The following is a 15,975-nucleotide window of genomic DNA, read 5'->3' as shown; positions in this document are numbered from 1 at the left end:
TTAGGAAGCCGCTTTTTTATTTTGACCCCAATTACTGTGTTATGGATGGAGTCTAATAGCACCAGCTCATCGTCTGCGTCCCGAGCCACCAGATTTATGATGGAAGGTGTTGGAGCCAGAGTTATAAGAGGACCAGATTGGAAATGGGGCAAACAGGTCGATTGAATTACTCTCATTACCTGAACTGACTACTTTTAGTTCTTTTATTACTTCCTTCAGCGTTATTACTTGTCTGACAGTATTTAAAAAAATTAACAAAAATTTTTAGGATGGTGGAGAGGGTCATGTTGGAACTGTGAGGAATTTTGAATCTCCTGAAGAAGTAGTTGTCGTATGGGATAATGGAACTGCTGCAAATTACAGATGTTCAGGAGCTTATGACTTACGTATTCTTGATAGTGCTCCAACTGGTGTTAAACATGAGAGCACAATGTGTGATACATGCCGACAGAAACCAATTTTTGGTAAGAATATCCAGTTTTGAAACTTAAAAAATATAAAATGACTAATTTGCTATTAAATTAATAGATCTGGTTTCTCAAATACACAAAAAGTATCTAAAAATAGTATACAAAACTAATTTATCTTTATATTTATTAACTATTTAAAAATTTCAATAGGAATACGTTGGAAATGTGCTGAATGCAGTAACTATGACCTATGTTCGGTATGCTATCATGGAGATAAACATCATTTACGGCATAGATTTTACCGTATCAGTGCTCCAGGGGCACAGCGCTGCCTTGTTGAACCACGCAGAAAAAGTAAGAAACAAGCTGTCAGAGGAATATTCCCTGGAGCAAGGGTTGTAAGGGGGGTAAGAAAAAGTTTTTAAAAGTTTATTCTGCAAATGAAATGTCTATTTAATTGAACACATTTAATTGTGTTATGCACAAGTATACCTAATAAATCTATTAATATTATATAAAAGATAAATACGTATCCAAGTTGTCCATGTATGTATTATACTATTATAGGGTTTGTAATGTGTGTGGCTTTGCCCATATGGATTTCGAATTTTTATTTTATTTTATATACATCATGTCACTCAGTAATTACATAGCATTTTCCTTGGGAAAGAATTTTTTTTAATTGATAAACTGGTTTTTGATTTTAATCATCATAAACAAATCTTTCCTAATTGAGAGATAACCATATCTGACCAATATTTGTGTATTTTTGTATTTTATTATTTCAGGTTGATTGGCAATGGGAAGACCAGGATGGTGGCAACGGCAGACGGGGTAAAGTAAATGAGATACAAGACTGGTCTGCTGCCAGCCCACGATCTGCAGCATACGTTGTTTGGGATAATGGAGCTAAAAATCTGTACAGAGTTGGTTTTGAAGGCATGGCTGATTTAAAGGTATCATTTCATATTTATTGAGTTGCTTTTATCGATTTTATCATAGAACTTATTAGATACTGTATATTAATGAACAAATATATTTAACATATTATTGTGTTGAAGATAAGTAACTATTACATATTAATGTAAATTTTTTAACAGTAAGTAGTAAGTAAGTTTTATAACAGCCAGCTGATATAGATACATATTCTTGTAAAAATTATTTATATGTAAAAATATACATTTAAATAATGTATATATAAATAACTGTATATACACCGAGACCTGGGGAGGGAATTAAGCCCACTAACCATAGACTAAGATGCAGGATCACTGTAAACTGGGCCAGCATACTTGTTAATATATTATACATAAATTTATTTTTATATCTTTTAACAAAAAGACAATTTGTGATGTTAATATTTACTGTTTCTTTAAACAACTTCCTCGTTTATTATTGTTAAGTAAAGCCTTTTATATTTCTAGAATGATCTTAAGTTTTTATTTCTGCAAAATAACAACTGGTCTGGTATGGTTGTGCTAAGTAGTTGCCTAAAACACTGACGGTATTGTGGGTTCGATTCCCGTTTGGGATGATGTTTGTATTTCTTTCAGGTTTGGATGTCTGTCCTTGTGGGTTTACCTACCGTGCCATGGAGAGCTCGTTTAGCCTTCGGTTCCTGTTTTTATCATAAATACCTGATAGAGATTGTTACTCATAGTACGAGGCATGCCTTTTAAGTTTTGTCTTTTGAAGAAAAAAACACAACTAGAACCTTATAGCACTAAACTTTTTATTGTTTTTCAAAGTATTCACTACGTAACTTAATACACTTTTCCATTCGTTCAAACCAGTTATTATAACATTTATTCCACTCTAAAGTGGGGGTGTTCAAAATGGCTGACTTGAAAGCGTCGACTGCTTTTTCACTGGACTGGTGCCTTTGACCACGAAGACTTCTCTTAATTTTAGGAAATGTAAAGAAATCGTTACTGCTTAGGTCAGGACTATATGGAGGATGTTCAAGAATTTCTACTTTTTCTTGCTTCAAATACTCAATCATTTGACGAGCGCTGTGTGAGCTTACGTTGTCGTGGTGCAGGATGATGCGTCGCTTTAAGTTAAATTTTCGAAGTTCGGCGATGACGTAAACAAACTGTGGTACACCACTCTGCGTTAACCGTTGTACGATCTTTAAGTGCAATAGTCGCAACATACCCGCCTGGCTTTGAAGTGCTACGAGAACGAACAACTTTAGTCGGGTTTGGTTCGTCTTGAAAGGCCCAGATTGTAGATTGTTGTTTGGAATCAGGATCGTAGCCATAGATCCAAGATTCGTCACCACTGATGATGTCGTAGACGTGATTTGACTCTCCTCGGTTGAACCTTTGCAGAGTTTTCTTACACCATCTGACGCGGGCCGCCTTGTGATCGTCGGAAAGGAGATGCGGTATCCAACGGCAAACTAACTTTCTCATACCAAGCGCTTCGTGCAAGATCTTCTAAATGGTTGTCCCTGAGATGCCTAATAGAGCCTCTATCTCTCGATACGTCACATGACGATCTTCGAGAATTAGTTGTCTCATAGCAATGATGCTATCTTCAGTGAAGGCGGATTTTGCGCGTCCTTCACGAGATTTGTCACTAACACTAGTATGTCCACGCTGGAATTTTAAATACCAGCGTTCGACACTCCGCAGACATGGGGCTTTATCACTGAACACAGATGTTAGCTCTTTAAAACACTAAAGCCGTGTCAGGCCTCTTCTAAAGTTGTAGAAAATTATTGCACGAACATTTTCCTAGAAAGATTCATTTTCGTACGTAACCTGACATATTCCAATCGACGCTGTGACTAAACAATAGCATTAATACTAATACTTTCAACTGTTGTAAGATTCAAAATTTAAACACATTTGAATATAGAACAGCCCCAAAATCTGAATTGACAGGAAATATCGAAACGACAGAACTTAAAAGGCATGCCTAGAAGGGAGCATATCCACTAACCCACCGTGGAGCAGCGTGGTGCACAAGCTCCCCCTGCATGGAGAAAGAGGCCTACGCCCAGCAGTGGGATGTTACAGGCTGAATGCGTACAAAATAACGGAAGTACTGCAATATTTAACAATTAAAGAGTGATTAATTATATATATGTGTGTGTGTGTGTGAAAATATATAAATAACTAGCTTGCCCGCGACTTTGTCCGTGTGGAATTTAACTAAAAAGTTATTTTTTAGTTCGTAGAGTTATAAAATAAACAAATTTCTAAAATAAAAGTAGCCTAAGTTACTCCTTACTATATCAGCTATCTACCAGTGAAAGTCCCGTCAAAATCGGCCTAGCCGTTTCAGAGATTAGCCGGAATATACAGACAGACAGACATTGTAAAAAATGTTATTTTGGTATATGTACCGTGTATACATCCATATCCATTTAGTAAAAAGCAGTTATTCTAATATTACAAACAGATGCTCCAATTTTATTTATTTGTATAGATAAGTGTATAATATGTATATATTTGTTAAACTCCACGCAGACAAAGTCGCGGGCACAGCTAGTCAAGTCATATAATAACTGATAAAAGGTAACCAAGGAATGCTATAAATTATTTTTAATATTTCTAGTTGTGAGCGTGAAAAGCAAAAAGATGGACTTTCTAAATTAAATTATTTTAATTTTTAATTTTGTTGTTGTTTATTGTTCTTTTTTTTTTTGTTGAAAACAAACTTTTCACGAAATTATGTATCTGTATAACTAGATATTTGTAATAACAAAAAAATAGAAAATGTATTTGAATTTCAACAGAAATATAGGTTGAAGAAAAAAATTAGTTATATTAATTTAAAACAATATTTTCTACATTGATTGTTAAATTTTTCAGGTTGTAAATGATGTCAAAGGTCAAAATGTATACAAAGAGCATCTACCACTTCTGGGAGAGCTAGGACCTGGTCGTACTGGGCCACATGGCTTACAAGTTGGTGACCAAGTAAGTTTTTTTGCTGCATTTGTAATGAAAACTCGCTGACCTGCTTATTGCATTAGGAATGAGACACTCAAATTTTTCTTATGGCTATACAGTTTATGGTAAATATCATTCAGAGATAAATATTTATAGCACCAATATATTTGTAAGAATGAAGTGGGTTACACTGATTAATAACAAGGTAAAGTAATGCAAGGTAGTTATTAGTTAATAGGGAGGGGGACGAACTTCTTAGCATTCGATGGATTCACCGTACGGGTGCCGGGTCCATCGTATAGCAGAGGGAGAAACTCAGAGCAGTTCCTAGTTCCTGCGACCCAGGTGTAAAAATGTGTGTATAAATCGTAATATAATATCTAAAAATTAATTCGCTTGCGCAAATTAATTGTTGAAAGAGTCTAGGTTAAGCTACTAGCAGGATACAACAAGTACATCGTGCCAAGCCAGAGCTAAGACTGACTTAGACGCGGTCGCACCGATCGTTTTAGACATGTCAGAACGACTCGAGTAATAAGAATGAGTGAGGGTAGATGACAATCGAACGATGTGCTAGGTGGCGAGATCGGTGCATTTATCTATAATATACAAATGAGTCGCTGAATGTGTTGCTAAGCGCAAAACTCGAGAACGGTTGGACCGATTTCGCTAATTCTTTTTTTTAAATATTCCTTGAAGTACGAGGATGGTTCTTACGGAGAGAAAAATTCTAAAAAAAAAATTATAAATTTCCTCAAAAAGTCTAAAAACAACACTTTTTTATAATCCCATACAAAAGATTTGTGATAATACTTAAAAGTCACTGTTAGGCGATACGAAGTTCGCCGGGTCAGCTAGTTGTTTATAAATTCCTTCCTAATTGCCTACGACAGCATAAGTGCCGACATATTCATTCATTTGTTTATTTTTATAAAGTCTAATACAACAAAAACAAAAATAGAAATATATTGCTTAGGTTATTTTGTCTTTAAAGCAATGAATAGTGCGTGTAATTGGAATATGCAATTAAACTCGAAAAAAATAAATCTTAGGTGATCAAGTTACAGGTCACATTTTTTTCAGACTAGCTGACGGGGTCAATTTCGTACCGCCTTTTTTGTGAATGTAACGTGCTTTTTATATTTCCTGTTATGCAAACCTGCTCTTCAGAATAAGCAAAAAATAAGGACGCGTACGTACATTTCGGCAATTTATTTTTAGTTAGAAAGATGATGAAAATTATATTACTTTTCCAGGTGAATGTTGATTTAGATCTGGAGATAGTTCAATCGTTGCAACACGGCCACGGAGGCTGGACGGACGGTATGTTCGAGTGTCTCAGTACCACAGGCACGGTGGTCGGTATCGATGAGGACCACGACATCGTCGTCACCTACCCTAGCGGCAATCGATGGACTTTTAACCCGGCTGTACTTACGAAGGTAATTAAGTTATATTAATATTATAAGAATAAATGTGATTTTATAAATAATAAAAAAAAACACTTTCAATTTACTTCCACAAGTAATAAAATGAGACGTTGATCAACGCAGGTAAACGAAAAAATAGTCACGTCATGAAGCGTAACACAAAAAGTATCACTCAAATCACGATTTCATTTATATATGACGACGCGTTGGCGCTGCGGTCACATTACTGACTGCTGCTTCTTCTTCTTCTCCTTCTTCTCCTTCTTCTCCTTCTTCTCCTTCTTCTCCTTCTTCTCCTTCTTCTCCTTCTCCTCCTTCTTCTCCTTCTTCTCCTTATTCTTGATGATATTGAAAAACAATTTAAATGGAATTAAAAATAAACTCGAAAGTAATGTGTGTGTGTAAATTTACAAAATATATGACGTCACATTAGGTAGGTCTCATGAATGTGACCAAATCGAAAATTCGTGTGACGTAATTTATGGATGGGGCCTAGTCAGCACACGGAGTTTGTCCGCAGGTGTGCGGCGGATCGCTGAGCGCGTCGACGTCGGCGGGCGCGAGCGGGGGTGCGGGTGCGGGGACGGGCGCGGGCGGCGGGGGCGGGTTCGCGGTGGGCGACCTGGTGCAGGTGTGCGCCGACCCCGAGCGGGTCAAGGCGCTGCAACGCGGGCACGGCGAGTGGGCGGAGGCCATGGCGCCCGTGAGTCACCTACGATACTTTCATTTTTACTGATTTATTTTTTTATGTAGGTATCTATACGTGTGTGTATGTATATGTATTTTAATTCTCTTCATGAGGATAAATAGTCCTACTCCTCTGCCCAAAGGTTGTCTGGAAAAAATCGCTGCGTTAGCGATAAGGTCACCCGTTGCAAATAATCCACTAGTTTTTTTTTTGTTGCTTAATTCAATTTTTGTTACCCTTTGTGCAAAAAAGTGTAAATAATTAAATAAATAAATTAAATATAAAGTCGGCAAACCAGCTTACGGCTTAACTGAGGGTAAGCGGTTGGTTTATAGACGCTTGCGACACTAGAAGCATCGCAAGTGCATTGCCAACCCTCTCCGGGAGCTCTAGCAGATTTACTCGCCACAGAAACGCAACACTACTTGAGAGCAGTACTATTTAGCTGTGGTCCTCAGTAAGCTCGGGTACTTCCCCAGACGGGTTACTCCAAAATTTTGGGCAGAATATATCCTGCTGTGCCCTACCTCATTGATTCTTCAGTCAGTCTAATCTTTACTATCTTTCCGAATCAGTGGTAGCTTTACTTTTACAAAAACAATAATTTATTTTTAAAGTTTTAATTTGTAAAATGACGATTTGAAAGAGCTCTTTGGGGCCTATTTGAAGAAAGCTGTTTTTGATTTTGATTTTCTTATATTCTTAACTGGAACGAACCAGCCTGTAACTTCTCGCTGCTGAGTAAAGACCTCTCCTCTTATTATCTCCAGATTCTCCATATCTCGTATCCTTAACCTTTATATCAGATAGGATCGGAACATAATACTGCTCCATTACGGATTGATTGATTGATTGATTTTCAACGGGCTATTCTCCGCAACTCGACGACTTAGTGCGCCTATTTTGCGTGGTAGGCTGGGGGCTTCATTCATGCCAGCCTAGCTCCTTGAGGAAGCCTAGCAGACCCCTTGCGTTGCCGACGACTTCCCGGAGCGACCTCGGTGTCCCGAGGTGTATCGCCCTGTAGTTCGCCACACTACCGCATTCCAGCAGGATGTGTGTGGCCGTTTCTTCTGCCTCCATGCACGCTCTGCATAGGGGGCTGTCTGTAACACCTAAGTTGTGTAAGTGTTTGTTGAGCAAGGCATGTCCGGTAACAGCCCCGACCAGTAGTCGGAGCTGGGCTCTCCCATAGCCGCAAAGTTTGCGGGACAATCCTGGGTTGATCGTCGGAAGAGCTTCCTTGGTCTCCCTGCAGGTGGTTAGGTTTGTCCAATATTCTTGGTGCATTACCTTGGTGTTGTGTCGCAGCTGGCTGCGCAGCCATCCGAAAGGCAGAGGTAGAATGGGTTCGGGTCCGTAGACCCTCATCTCCGATCCATTCCTCGCCAGTCGGTCAGCCGCGTCGTTGCCTCGCGATCCACTGTGGCCCTTTATCCATTGGAGGATAATGGTGTTTGTTTCACTTACCCTCGTCAGAGCTCGATGGCACTCGTATATTAGCCCCGATGTCATGGTGTCGCTCTGTAGGGCTTGCAGGACCGATCTGCTATCGGAAAGAATACGGATTGGAAAACCCTGTACCTCTCTAGCCGTGATCGCTGTTGCAGCCATTATGATTCCCATACATTCCGCCTGAAAGACGGTGTTGTGGCAATGCCAATGGCGATGACATGTTGATATTCAGGTCTTCTGAGTAAACCCCAGAACCTGTACCTGTTGATGTTTTCGACCCGTCTGTGAAGATTCTCAGCTCCTTGGGGTTGATGCCTTCCCCTGGGTCTTCATGTAATTGTATTCTATATTTTTTGTCGAATACGTACTGTTTGGGTATTCTGTCGGTGACCGCTTCGATGAGCGGTTCCCTGTTCGCCAGTTCTCCAAGTATACCTGTATGTGTTACTTTTACGTTTCTCCATAGGTTTAGCTTCCTGAGTCTTACCGCGGCCGCTCCCGCCTCCTGTTGGATAAACAGATGCAGCGGCGGCAAGTTCAGTAGGGCTTCCAGGGCCGCAGTCGGGGTGGTCCTCATGCAGCCCGTAGTCGCCATGCAAGCTAACCTTTGAAGTCGTTGTAGCTTTGCTTCGCCGGTGATTAGTTTGGTTCTCGGCCACCAAACCACTGCGCCATAGCTGATAATTGGCCTGATGACGGACTGGTACAGCCACAGAGTGATTTTCGGGGATAAACCCCATCTTTTACCTATCATTCTGCGGCACTGCCAGAAGGCTATTGTGGCCTTGTCAATCTTGCTGTTGAGATGGCTGCTCCAGTTCAGTTTACTATCTAGAATGATTCCTAGATACTTCACCTCCGAGCTGAACTGCAGCTCCGTTCCGAACAGTCTAGGGGGATTGTAGTTCCCCAGTAGTCGTTTGTTAGTGAACATTACCTGTTCCGTCTTTCTGGGATTGACGGTAAGTTCGTTGTCTATGCACCATCTCTCCACAATCCGTAGCGCCTGTTGTGTAACATTACACACGGTACTGCTGACTCTGCCGCTAATTAGAATGGCAATATCGTCAGCATACCCGATCGTGAAGTAGTTGTGCTGGTTCAGTCTGGTTATAAGGTCATTCACCACCACGTTCCACAGTAGTGGGGAGAGCACCCCTCCCTGTGGACATCCTTTAACCACCAGTGCATGTTGTGTCCCAGATGATGTAAGTCTGATGACTCTTTTACTGAGCATGTTACCTATCCAGTCAACCATTACCGGGTGTACACCGTGCTTAACCAGGGCCGACGAGATGCTGGTGAAGTTGGTCATGTCAAACGCACCTTCTATGTCGATGAAGGTGCCGAGACACATTGCCTTGTTTTCAATGGCCTCTTCTATTTTGCTGACCACTGCATGTAGAGCTGACTCTGTTGATTTACCTTGGCTGTACGCATGTTGGTGTGAGTGTAGGCGTACTGTAGCCAGGGCGTTTTCTCTCAGATCCCGTTCACACAGCCTTTCGAGGGTCTTCAGCAGAAACGATGTTAGGCTGATAGGTCTGTGGGATTTGGGTTCGGAGTAGTCACTTTTTCCCGGTTTGGGGATGAAGATTACCTTTACCTCCCTCCACTGCTTTGGCACGTACCTGTGAGCTAAGCACGCTACCAAGACAGCGGTAAGCCTATGGGTCAGTTGGTTGCCTCCCCACTGCAGAAGTGCTGGGAAGACCCCGTCCAACCCTGGGGATTTGAAGGAGTCAAAGCTGTTGATAGCCCATCTAACTTTTGGTGGACTTACTACCTTGAGTGCATACTCCCATTGCTCCTCTGTTGGGGTCACATCCTCTTCGAGCCAATCGACCGACCGCATAATGCGGCAGCCTGGAAAATGCGTTTGCACCAGAATGGTCTCAGCTTCCTCCAGCGTGCTCGTGAAGGTGTTGTCTGGCTTTCTCAGGGAGCCCCTCAACTGGCTAGATTGGTTAACGAGAACCTTCCTTACCCTGTTGGCCTGTTCGCAGGTTTCCACGCTGCTGCAGAATTTGCGCCACGAGTCGGTACTTCTATACCTTAAACGTTTCTTGTATCTGGACTTGGCCTTCTTGTACTTGTCCCAGTCCAGATCGGCGCATGTATTCATTGCTCTGTTTAGGAGTCGCCTTACCTTTTTCCTGAGTCTTTCCAGTTCAGGCCCCCACCAGTTCACTTTGTTCTCCGGTGGGATTGATAAGGGACATGCAGTTTGGTAGGAGTCTATAATATTGTTAGTTAACATATCTACCTGTTTTTCTATCTGTCCTGTTCCCTCGAGTCTGTCTGGGCATGTCTGCTCGCTGAGCAGCTGCTCCAGTCTCTCGACGTAATGCACGCGGTTGGTTTTGCGTGGGTTACGCCTAGGGACTGCTGGGACTGTATTTACCTGCACGTCGAAGCGTATCCATCTGTGATCTGAGCACGATGCCTCATCGGATACGTGCCAGTTGGAGATGGTTCCAGAGGCCGCTTCTGTGGCTAGTGTTAGGTCGATGATTGTCCTACTACGTCTGTTCACGAATGTGGGTTCGGAGCCCACGTTCACGATCTGTAGATTAGTCGTCATCAGATATTCAACTAAGAGCTTACCTCTTTCGTTTGTTGTTTTCATTCCCCAGAGGATGTGATGTGCATTGGAGTCAGTGCCTACAATCAGTTGCAGTCCGGACTCTTCGCAGTATGTTGTCAGCCGTGCCATGTCGTGCGGCGGTGGCGCGTCAGCCTCTGGCATGTAGGCCGACGCGATCACCATCTCCGGCAGGCTGTGGTCTTGCGTTCTGTGCAGCTTAATGGCGCAGAGATCTCTAGAACAAAAGCTCGTCAAAATTTGCGCCTGTATATCCTTAGTGATGTAGATACAGGCCCTGGTGTTTTCCGGGCCCGTATGTGCAATGAGCTTACCTCCAGCATTCCGGAGTCCGCATACCATGCCATTTCTGACCCACGGCTCTTGGATCAGCGCAATGGCTGTTGTGTTAACCTCCAACCATTTCCGCATCTGAGCCGTCGCTGTCATGCTATGGTGGAGGTTAGCTTGGAGGACCTTACAGGACGAGTGAGTCGGGTGAGCCATCTTCAGATAGCCTCTCCCCCGCCTCCTCCGTCCCTGTCCCCCCTATGGCCAGGTTGTCCAGGCCAGTTAAACTAGCCCCTTCCTCCGACTCCCGAAGCGGCTCTACCACGACCACCGATTCTTCGGTCTGGAGTTTGGGGCTCGACTGCCTCGTAGGGGGCGGCTCAGGAATGGCCGGGATTGCTCCTGACCCTTCTTCCTTCGCCTGCCCTACGCTGTCATCTGTGCCCTCCATTTGGTCTTCACGCCCCGTTGGCAGGTGCTCGGCGAATTTGCCCTTTGGACCCTGGAATTTTACGTACACCGACCCCAGCAAATAGCAGAGTCGGCGTTCGCGTTCAACCAGGGTCTGCACCACATCCTCAGGAGCGCTAAAGATCAGGAACGTGTTACCGTCCTGTCTATCGACCTTGTGGAGGACCCAGCTGTCTACCCTTGCCCACTTGTTCTGGAACCGCAGCGCGCGTCCCACCTTCCAGATGTCCGGTTGTTCACCCGGAAGCAGAACGCCGCAGCGGACCAACTTGACGAGGTCGCGCTGTCGCTTGACCGTCAGTCTAGCACCCGTGGGCAAGGTGAGCTCCGAGACTATGCGCGTGAGGTATCCCACGGTATCCTGGTCACCACACCACAGTTTCAGAGCCCCGTTTGCGTAGGTCGGTTTACCCTGAAAGACAGGGTACACCGGCTCGTCATCGGTCGCTTCTATGGAGTCCTTGAGAAGGCGCTCCTGTAGAAGGACCTGTATCTCTTGTGCGGCTTGTGCAGTCAAGGGCTCACCGGTCGCAGTTGTTACCGCAACCAGTAGGTCCGACTGCACAGCCGCAGCATAGGGGGCATGGGTTCCGTCCGCTAGCTTCGGCTTTTTGGGGTCCCCCCTCGGCGACTGAGAGTCGTCGAGGCGAGCCCTTTTGGCCGGTGCCTGGGACGTACTTCCATCCCCCGCTTTGACCTTCGCCAGCGCCTCGCCGCGTTGGGCGCGACCGGTTGCCTGGTTGCCCTGGCCACCTGCCGCCCCCTTCGCAAACTTGACGGACCCCATGGGTTTGGGTTCTTTGGCTTGGGCCCTTCTTTGACGTTGGCGCTGCCTCTTGCTCTTGCGCTTAGGCTTAGGTTCGCTCCCTGGTTGGGAGGACCCTGTACCACCCACGCGTCCCGCCGACTTGCTGGGTTTCCCCTTGGCCTGTCGTCGGTCGACAAGAGTCCACGCCTCGTCAAAGCGTTGGAGGGCAGCCACCTCTTCCACCGTCCGGGTTCCGGGTTGCCCCGGTGCCCTGTCGGCAACAAGGATGGCACCCTCTGTTGAGGACGCCGTCGACGTGGACGGCCTAGGTTCCTCCGGTTTCCCAGTTTCCCCTCGGCCACCCACGGACTTGCGTTTTGTGTGTGGTGGCGCCACCTTGGCAGCACCACCCCCGTGTTTGTGTGTGTTTGCTGAGGTCAAGGTCGACTTCGCTGCCTTGCCTCCGCTTGTGGAGGAGGGCGGTCCCAACTTCGTGGTACCGCTCCACTGTTGTGTCTGTTGAAGTTGTAGTGAGTGTTTGGTAGACGGACCCGCGTTCGCGGTTCTCGCCACCAGTGAGGTACCATCCGGTTTCCCTTCAGGTCCCTGTGTGGGTTTGGATCTGTTTTTATCCATAGTGTGTAATATATAAATTCATCCACTGCGCTCCCTACCCTCCATGGAGCCCGCAACGTTGGGGATGCCGTTTCGACACCGGGGCTACGCAGTGGGTATAGATGTGAAAGGTTGGGTTCCAAGCGCGACATCGGGAGCTGCAGATGTCCGGCTGGTGACCGCGATCCCACGGCCCCCAGTTGTTCCGAACACCCTTGCCCCGTCAGCATGGCCGGTCCCCGTGTCCTCCCAGAGGACCCTTCCCCATCTCGCCAGCGTAAAGCACCCGGCTCATCCGTGCAGTTACGCATGTCCGTTTCCCCGCAGTGGCTAGCTACGGGGCTACCGTTTAGCCTGAAATCCGGACCAAAGAGGGCGTGTTGTCTCCCGTGGTAACAAAACCCAGACCCCGTTCGACTCAGCCCCCCAGGACTCCTTCATCCCTGCGTACGGCGATCAACTGCGCAAGACACACGCAGGTAGGCATTTGCAATTGTGATCCGCCGGGTCACCTACTATACCCGGCGGATGGCCTGTCATACTTAGCTACAGCAGTCCGGGGAAGGTGGTAGTTTGCGGCGCCCGTTACGACCACTGTATTACCAGGGTGTGCGACCCATCCCAGAAGACATGACGTCCTAAGGAATGGGTTCGCCCCCAAGCCCGTATGTCGGCGAGCTGAGGGCGACGTGGACGCGTATGGCAGACTTGACAGAGGCGAGCCGACTTAACGCCGCACACTTAAGCCCACTCGCACCCTGCCCACACCCCCCTCCATTACGGATGAACTGATTGTATACGTTTTTATGCAAATATTTGTATACGTATATGTCTGAAGGTTTAGAATTGTTAAAATAAATTACAAAGACAAGAAAAAGTACAAAGGAATACCTTATGGCATAAAGCAATTTCTTGCATCCGACCATTGGATGGATACTGAAAAATAAAAATTTTGTGGGTGTACTAAAACAAAACAAAGTATTTATTTTTGGTATTGTAATGAAACAAATCTATACTCTTAATACACAATTTGCCCATAGTCACCACGCTGGGCAGGCGGGTTGGTGACCGCAGGGGTGGCTTTTTTGCACCGAAGATGCTGCTGCCAGTCTTAGACCAGTGTTTTGGAAAGCTAGCAGTTGGATGGTTATTCCTCCATCGGTCAGCTTTAACAGTTCCAAGGTGGTAATCGAACTGTGTTATCTCATAGTCGCCTGTTACGACACCCATGGGAAAAGAGTAGTTCACAACATTTCGCAGATATCCAATGGTTTAAGTCTTCGAAAACAATGCCTTTTCAATATATTTTCCCAAAGACTTCAGACCGTTTCCGTTTTAGTGTTTTACCTATTGAAAAACAAATCAAACATCGAACTGAGCAATCTAGATTGATCACATTTCGGAAGACTCCAAACCATATACTGCGTCAGGCGCTCGACCGGTATTCTCAAACAAAACGCAAAAATTGCCTTCTTAAAAAGATTTATTAAAGTTAAAGGCGTTTTGTTGTCTACCCAAAGGCGATGATAACCCTGTAACGAAATCACATACCCATCTAAAACCAAAGAAAGACTACAGTGTGCTCTGCTTCCGAAAAGAACTCCCAGAAATTTCAAAATCTTTTGAAAATCTACATATTAGAAGTATTTCTTCCTAAACTTTAAAACCAATTAAGATTGGTGCTAATTTAATTAGTCACAGCCCCGTACAATAACTTTCTACTTCCTTAAGAAGTTTATCCGCCAACCCGCAGTGGATTAAGCTCCAATCCTTCTCTTACATGGAGCAAGAGGCCTATGCCCAGTTGTAAGATGTTACAGGCTGAATCATATCGTATGGTATAAGAACTTTAAGTTAAAACGTTAAAAGGCTTTTGATTCCTTTTTTTTTTTATTTCACTTAAAGTTACAAACGAACCACTAACAAAAACTCAAAATAAATAGTTTGTAGATTTGAAAATTAGGACATGTAATTATTTTGGTGAAGACGAAGAAAATTTATGTATAGTTTAGGTTATGAAGTAAAAACCCTAATATTTTCTATATAAATAAAATATTAGGCTTTCAATATTAACTTAATTCTGTAAAAGTTTATTTCAGCTAATTTTTTTTATTGTTAGACGAACGAATTGATTCATAAACAAAAATATAAGTTTTTAAAATCAACTTCTTGAAAAGGTACATCAGAAATAGATTTTTCTTTAAAGGTTCATAGTTTTTGCCAACTCTCACGTTTAAGTTTATGAAAAAATATCCTTTAGTAAGGATATTTTAAAACAAAAAATTTTCTCTCTCAATGGCTGTTAATCAATTTATGGTAATGTTTTTAGTATTTTAATTAAGTTTTTGATTTGGAACTATTAATGTGAAGCATCTCTTCTGAACTTTGTTATATGTTCTTTTTTAATATCGGAAACTATTTTTGGTTAAGTGATACTATTGTATTTTGTATTTCTGTAAATTAATATTAATACCGTTTGTTTCCAAAATAAAATAAAATAAAAATAAAACTATCATATATCAAGCGTGCGAAGTTGTGATCGTCGCAGTTCGATGATAAAGTAGTCGTTTTTGTTGTAGACGCTCGGCAAAATTGGTCGCGTGCAGCAAATATATCACGATAACGATCTCAAAGTAGAAGTCTGCAACACTTCATGGACTTACAATCCGAACGCGGTCAATAAAGTGGCGTCATTCGATGGCAGCATTCCAGGAAATTCATCAGGTATATTGAATTTTGCCTCGACAGATATCGATGGCCGTTTCGTAACTATCTCATTTTTAGAGGCCATCTTTGGCTCGAGCGGAATAACTTAATCAAGTCCATTTGAACATATTATTTTTCTTCCAATATTTGCAAATATAAATTGATACGTTATTAATAAATTCAAAAGAATTCAGTTATATGGAGAGATATATTTTACACAAAGTACGTAAATGTAGGCACAAAATTATTTGAAAAATATTTCTTTAAAAATGTACCTTTTTCAGGAGATCGTCTGTCAGTACTCTTAAAGAAGTTATTTGAATCTCACGTGACGGGCGATGCGAACGAAGAACTAGTGAAGGCGGCCGCAAACGGCGATGCGGCTCGGTGTGCGGACATCCTCGCGCGGACGGACGGCGTACAGGCCGACGTCAATGGAGTTTATGGAGGACACACCGCCTTACAGGTGAGCTTAGATACGGGTCACACTTGTAGTCATACTTATTATCAAAAAATTTAAAGAATCTGTACTACGACTATAAAGAAAAAGAGATTGTTTGTTTTAGTGCTTTCATCTCAGTCTGTTGGGGGTTATCGCGCTATAAAATGAAAACTATTCAAATGAATCATTAATTATTCGAGTAGGTTTCAAAATGACTTTCGAGTCGTCTA

The 15,975-nt window shown here is 43.4% G+C and overlaps 1 protein-coding gene across 1 annotated transcript in view; it reads left to right on the top strand.

Moving 5' to 3' along the window:
• Positions 1-45: 45 nt before the first annotated feature.
• Positions 46-15,975, top strand: part of LOC123669508 (E3 ubiquitin-protein ligase MIB1) — a 151,679-nt gene continuing 135,749 nt past the window's right edge. Inside the window, exons 1-9 of the mRNA XM_045603112.1 lie at positions 46-156; positions 269-464; positions 621-817; positions 1,199-1,366; positions 4,235-4,342; positions 5,572-5,757; positions 6,266-6,448; positions 15,177-15,321; positions 15,588-15,769. Coding sequence (XP_045459068.1) covers positions 46-156; positions 269-464; positions 621-817; positions 1,199-1,366; positions 4,235-4,342; positions 5,572-5,757; positions 6,266-6,448; positions 15,177-15,321; positions 15,588-15,769 — 1,476 coding nt within the window. The remainder of the gene's footprint in view (positions 157-268; positions 465-620; positions 818-1,198; positions 1,367-4,234; positions 4,343-5,571; positions 5,758-6,265; positions 6,449-15,176; positions 15,322-15,587; positions 15,770-15,975) is intronic.

Source organism: Melitaea cinxia, chromosome 3, assembly GCF_905220565.1.
Source record: "Melitaea cinxia chromosome 3, ilMelCinx1.1, whole genome shotgun sequence".
Classification (NCBI taxonomy): domain Eukaryota; kingdom Metazoa; phylum Arthropoda; class Insecta; order Lepidoptera; family Nymphalidae; genus Melitaea; species Melitaea cinxia.
Note: the sequence above shows the minus strand (reverse complement) of the source record. Positions and strands in the feature narration are given on the sequence as shown.